This window comes from Musa acuminata, chromosome BXJ2-3, assembly GCF_036884655.1.
Source record: "Musa acuminata AAA Group cultivar baxijiao chromosome BXJ2-3, Cavendish_Baxijiao_AAA, whole genome shotgun sequence".
NCBI lineage: Eukaryota > Viridiplantae > Streptophyta > Magnoliopsida > Zingiberales > Musaceae > Musa > Musa acuminata.
Genome location: NC_088340.1, coordinates 10,217,674 through 10,223,948, shown reverse-complemented (window position 1 = coordinate 10,223,948; position 6,275 = coordinate 10,217,674). Strand labels below are relative to the sequence as shown.

General features: G+C 46.7%; 1 protein-coding gene across 2 annotated transcripts; it reads left to right on the top strand.

Moving 5' to 3' along the window:
* The first annotated feature begins 1,188 nt into the window (after positions 1–1,188).
* On the top strand, positions 1,189–5,238 carry LOC135607342 (probable beta-1,4-xylosyltransferase IRX14). Of its 2 annotated transcripts, XM_065099098.1 has the most exons (4): positions 1,189–2,060; positions 2,144–2,698; positions 4,346–4,583; positions 4,692–5,238. In XM_065099098.1, the coding sequence occupies exons 1-3, from the start codon at positions 1,261–1,263 to the stop codon at positions 4,569–4,571; spliced, it is 1,581 nt and encodes a 526-aa protein (XP_064955170.1). In that variant the 5' UTR covers positions 1,189–1,260; the 3' UTR covers positions 4,572–4,583; positions 4,692–5,238. The 2 variants fall into 2 exon arrangements, with proteins under 2 accessions (XP_064955170.1, XP_064955169.1); XM_065099097.1 differs by having other exon boundaries at positions 4,346–5,238.
* The last annotated feature ends 1,037 nt before the right edge of the window (positions 5,239–6,275 follow it).

Here is a 6,275-nt window from a genome sequence, read left to right as displayed (position 1 = left end):
TAATCCCGCTGGTATATTAGCTAATAATGCATTGTTGATCACAGACTCTACCGGCCTAACACCGGAGAAGAATGCATGTGCCTTGAAATCGTGTCAATGGCAAACAAAGGGTGGCCAATTGCGTCACGCATTAGGATAATTGCACGTTATGGCAAGGGCTAGTTTGGTGCGCACTCAACCATTTTTTCTGGTGATGCAAAGTTTAATGCCACGATCTGAATCAAAGCCAGCTAATCGTCAAGTAATGTTCGAGAGAGAGAGAGAGAGAGAGGTGGTTAGCGTCGAGATCAAGTCCACGTCAATCATGATTGTTTGCATGGCTCTACCGACTATATATCTACATATTAAAAAGAAATCGGAAACGTCATAAGACCACTTTTACTCGCGTAGGTGCTGTGCTGCTATAAATGATAGGAATAGATTGAGCAGCGATCATGGTTGTTTTAGGTAGTGGTGTAATGTCACATGAAATAATAATCCACGCACGAGGTTGGTGATGATTGCGTCCCATCGGTCGCGACGATGCTGCATAAAGGTAGATATAATCAAAATCATCATGCTAGTGCTAATTTTTTTGACTTGTCTGCATACGAGTGTGAATACCTCGTGTTTAGAAAGGGAGTCGATCTCAAATCGATCGCGACCATCCCATGCAATTAGTCAAGCCGAGATAGTAACTCGAATGTGACTGCTACGAAAAAATTATTTTGACTCGCAGCTTTCGGACGGTAACACATGAACTACTCTGGTGGTGGTTATGACATGGTCAAATCGAGGGTACAATAGTAGTGTGTGGTGATGCCGCAATTTAATGCACCAAATGTTCTCCTCTGCTTATAATTGTGCGTTTAATAAAAACAAGTAACCACCGTGAGGAGCTCTTTTCTTTATTTTTTGGGCAAAAATACTTGGACATATTTAGACAAATAATATGAGGAACTCAGCTGAGGCTACCAAGGCAGATGCGTAATCTCACGCCCCGTTGATGTTGGGCACTTCCACCCCACTCATGGGTTGTGATTAGCACGCCAACAAAAGAAGGAACACTCCAAGTGGGTGTCAAAAGCCAGACACACCCGTTCTCTCATTGCCTCCCTGTCCGGGCCCCACTTCTCTCACACGCGTTCGTCTCTTGTGCTTCGCGTCGAGTCCTTCGTTCCTTTCGATTCAAAAACAACACATTTACTTCTGCTTTGCGGTCGATTACAATACATTTATATGTAGCTGTCGAGCTAACGGACGGGCGGAGCAAATTAGAGAATGGATACCGATCTTGGAGGCCGGGGGATGAAGCAGCCGGAGGTGCAGCACCCGAACCGCCGGACGTACAACGCCACCGCCACCGCCTTTCGGACGCTCCCCACCGCCGCCACCGCACTCGACGGTGGGGGTGGCGCCGTGGCCGGGGACGGCGCTCCCCTCAAGCCCCTGAGCGTTTTCTTCTCGCCCGCCGTCCACGTACTATGCTGCCTCCTCTCCGCTGCTGCCGGGTTTCGGTTTTCAAGATTGCTCTTCCTCCTCCTCTTCTCCCCCGCCCCTCCCTCCTCCACCCTCCACCTCCACCGCCACCATCTACACCTCCTCCGCCAACCCCCATCCGCTGTTCTCCCCTCCCCGCCGCCGCCCGAACTCCCTCCCCCGCCTCCCACCATCGCCGCTTCTAGCCGCGTCGTCGCCGGCCGTCACGGCATACGCGTGCGTCCGTTGCCGCACCCGGACCCCGCCGAGGTGGCGCGGGCCCACGAGATCCTGAGCCGCGTGCAGCAGGAGCAGCGTCTCCAGTACGGCGTCAAGGAATCCCGCCCCATCCTCGTCGTCACCCCGACCTACGCCCGCACCTTCCAGGCCCTCCACCTCACTGGCCTCGCCCACTCCCTCATGCTCGTCCCGCATCCCCTCACATGGCTCGTCGTCGAGGCCGGCGGCGTCTCCAACGAGACCTCCGCCCTGCTCGCCCGCTCGCGCCTCCCCGTCATCCACCTCGCCTTCAACGAGAAGATGCCCGTGCTCTGGAATGACCGTCACCGCTTCGAGACCCGCATGCGCCTCCACGCCCTCGGGTTTGGCCTTTACGCGCTGCCACGGTTTCCTTTCCCTGAACAAACACTAGACTTTTCTCGTGACCCATGTCTTCTGCGAGCAGAGTGATCAGGGAGCGGCGGTTGGACGGGATCGTCGTGTTCGCGGACGACAGCAACATCCACACCATGGAGCTCTTCGACGAGATTCAGAAGGTGGAGTGGATGGGTGCGCTGTCGGTGGGAATTCTGGCACATCCCGCTGCTCCTCAGACAACGTCGCGGAGGCAGGAGAGGGAGACACAGAAGAATTCACCATTGCCGATCCAAGGCCCGGCATGCAACTCCTCGGGCCAACTGATCGGTTGGCACACCTTCGATTCTCTGCCATACGCCAAAAAAGCTGCCGCCACTGTGGGCGATGGGATGACGGTAGTGCCAACGAAACTCGAGTGGGCCGGGTTTGTAATGAACTCGAGATTGCTGTGGAAGGAGGCGGAGGGGAAGCCTGACTGGGTTCGAGATCTAGAAGAGGTGGGGACTAGCGGGGAGGAGGTGCAGAGCCCGCTGGATATGTTGAAGGATGCATCATCCGTGGAGCCAATTGGCAATTGCGGGAAGAAGGTTCTTCTGTGGTGGCTTCGGGCCGAAGCACGCTATGATAGCAAGTTCCCTGCAAGGTTAGTCTCACGAATCCCATCTGAGTGATAATGTTATCTGGTTTCTTGTTGATTTGGCTTCCTCGTAAAAGGCATGTTCTGATTCAGGCAGATGCTTAGCTTCTAGATAATAATATCCGTAAGCTGTCATCACATCCCAATCCATGACAGGTTTGGCGTTGCAAATTTCCACTTCATAATTGTGCCAAATTTTCGCTTAGCTAGTGTGACAAAAATTCCTAGCCTGATGATGTCGAAAGAATTTGTTCCAAGTTAAACATCTGATGTATTTATAGTCATCTCTTCAGATTTCATAAATTAGCTCAAGTTCTCAGCTAGTAGATTTGTGGCTAAATTTATTGAAGCTCTTGAGCAAAAAAAAGTTGATTGCATTTTCGGGCAAGCTAAAAAATTGTACAATGTGTATGCCATGTGCTTATGTACTATCCTTTAGATAATGAGTCTTCTTGCAGCTAACGGCGTTTGTGGAAGGAGATAAATTGAACAGCAATTTTCCATGCTCATCTCCTCTAATTTCAATAGTATTTTGTGCATCATTCGCAGTTTTTATTATCATAAGTTTCTCTACCCATATGATTTAAGATTACAAATGTTGTTTGGAGAATGGGCTCTCTATGTTTATTTGATTTATATTACCCTTTTCCATTTGCCGATTTTGTTCTCTGCAATTCTAAGAAGAGGGACTAAATACAGCAAGTACATATTGAAGGTCTGGAAAATGAAAATAGATGAAGGTAACTTAATCATGATTCGTCATGGACTCTTAATTGTAAGGGCCCTGGTGATTTAGATTCACTTTGAGCTGGGGCCGCAATGAATGATTAGATTTTGCAGATCTTATCCAGAGCAAATTCGAATGTAGCCTAGCATCCTTGGAGGAAACCAACCTCCAAATCCTGAATATACTTGAGACTTAAGAAGTTGTCAAATGATTCTCGTTTTGTTGGATGAAGGGATCAGAAACATTAAGAATTCTCATGTTTTCCTTGCAACATCTCTTTTCTTTAACCAGCAAGTAGATGAGTCTGATCGTGTTCATCTCCACCTCAAATAACTTTTCAACCTGCCAATTTATACAAGAGTGTACATTTTTCAAACTGATGCATTTTCATCCTCATCATGATCATTTGATTGCCCTGTATGGTGGACTTTTAATCAATCTTGATTTCCACTGAGTATCAAGTTGATGAACATAAGGTCGGTAATTTTTGGAGTACAATTAGGAAGCTGCGATATGGTTAAAGTCCTGGCAAAAGATTCAGATGTCTGGTGATGAAACTGAATCTTCTGTTGTTCTCTTTTGCTTGGAGTCTTGTGGTTGATTTAAGCTGAAGAGTGTCACTGGTAGTTGCAAATCTGACAACTCTTGTGTAAGAACTAGGAAACAGAATTACTAGATGCTGCACTGTCAATTTTGTTGGAGTATGAGTCTCTAAAGGAATTAGATATTTGGGTCGCATAATAGTTGGCTGATGTAAAGAACTGCATGAATTATTTGCTCTGATGAATGGAATTTGGTTTCTCATACGGATTTCACATGAAATTTCATCGAAAGTTTGCAAAGAAATTACTCGGATAATCAGATTATGTTTCCGTATCAGTAAGTTTTCCTTTCTTGTTAGCTTATAGGATTTTTCTTGTCTGCAGATGGGTGATAGATCCTCCTCTGGAAATTGTGGTTCCTGCAAAGCGAAGTCCATGGCCCGAGGCACCTCCTGACCTTCCATTCAAACAGATGGCAAATGACAAGAGTCTTGTTGAAAAACGTGTTTCAAAGAAGGGTAGATCTTCCAGGTCTAAACGCAGCTCTCGCAGCAAAAAGAAACGCGAACCACATGCGGATACACGAGTATCTGTCTTGCAGGAAGAGTAATTCCAGCAAGAGGTATTTACCGATGCATTATTTCTAGCCCGTAACAACATGTAAAGGAACTACTCAAGAGTATGATCCTTCACATGGAGATTTTTATACTCACTATTTATCCCCCATCAGAAACGTGATCCGCCATGGAAGTAGCTTCACCAGGAGTCAGAAGTTACAAACTGTGTACAGCATCCAAGGTTCTTACTGTATCAATCGCGGCAACAGATTTAATTTGTCGATATTACTATATTCTCACCAGAGCTTCATTCTTACACGCAAAGCTGATGTCGCAAATCCCTGATAATGGTCTAGCTCTTGGTGGTGCTCATATTCTACAGATGTCGACTTGAAGATGCTTATTCTATAAATTGAGTCAAGGTGGAACTCATAGTGGACATGGAACCTGATTCAAGATGCATTGTTTCGGGTTCATCCAGCAGCATTCATCGTAACAAAAGGTCTACCTATTTGCCTGCTGTTAACTGATGCAGCTCTCACGTACAATCTTTGGGCATCCTCCCATTCTGCAATTTCCCAAGATAAATGTTGGCCTCTTACTTGTTCTTCGGCAGGACGTACAATTTTTATGTGCATGTATTTGTGTCGAAAGGAATAGGTTTCACCGTCCTTTCTTTGTTCATCATCTTGATTAATAAAGCAATTAAGAGTTCTTTTAGGCGTGGCAGAAAGTAGATAGTTGATGAAGACTTGGACAGAACAACTACTGCAATCCTATCAAGTCTACTGGTCATCTTTTTCTTTTCAAAAGAGGATCAACCAAGAGAGAGAGAGAGAGAGAGAGAGAGTGGGTGGCGGGAGAAGAAGAAGGAAGAAGAGCAAAGGAACATGGTAACCCGAGTTGTCTTTCTTCCTCTGCTGTCTCCAGTGGCAACGCACAGAGAGGTGTTCCCCATTAGAAGCATGGCACAGTTTTCATGAGACGGGCTGCTGCTGCTGCTACGCTGACTCGCAGTCTTTGAGCTGAAAGAGCAGCCTCATCGTTTTCTTTGAAGCTGATGTTTGGGATGCTTTGTAGCTTTTCTGTGGGGGCTGCTTCTGCTGATCACCGAGTACAGACGCAACTCGGTGGACTAATGCAGTGTCAATCGCGGTTTGCCCGTCAGAGACTTTACATATCGCGATCAACAAGCAATCAGACCATGCCTTGTAAAATGTTGTTCATCTATAAAACAATGGGCGTCCGAACTCGTCTTGTGTCGATCGATCGATCCATCCATCCATCCATCCATCTCTGGAATACCTACCTCATCATGAAGGCCATTCGAGAGGTACGAGAGCGCATTCAAAGCCATTCTTGAAACTTGGAAACCAACACAATGTCACAATAAATGTGGGTTGTCATAGGCACAAGACGAACTTGCCGATTCATGTTAACTATTCGGATTCTTGGGAGTGGGAGAGAGGTACGGGTGGCCCTCAACCTTGTCGTCTCATTCATGGCTTCCATTAACCTCCTGCGTCGAACACTTCGCACCTCTTTCTTCAGGATTAGCGCTGATAACGTCAGTAATGGTGCAGAGAACACGACGAAGAAATGATGCAGGATTGTACTCGATTAAATGTCCCATTGCGTATATCGGGTAAGACTATTCACTATGAAGTGGTACGTATCGAATTGATGTGTGTATTAAACCATCAGCATTAACTACGAAAAGCAAATCGATGTTCTCAGCTAATAGCGGCAACGGTTAC

Coding starts and splice junctions, on each gene's coding strand:
- LOC135607342 (XM_065099098.1), top strand. CDS start 1,261: ATGGATACCGATCTTGGAGGCCGGGGGATGAAGCAGCCGGAGGTGCAG. Junction 2,061..2,143: donor ATGCGCCTCCACGCCCTCGG/GTTTGGCCTTTA, acceptor TTCTGCGAGCAG/AGTGATCAGGGAGCGGCGGT. Junction 2,699..4,345: donor GATAGCAAGTTCCCTGCAAG/GTTAGTCTCACG, acceptor TCTTGTCTGCAG/ATGGGTGATAGATCCTCCTC.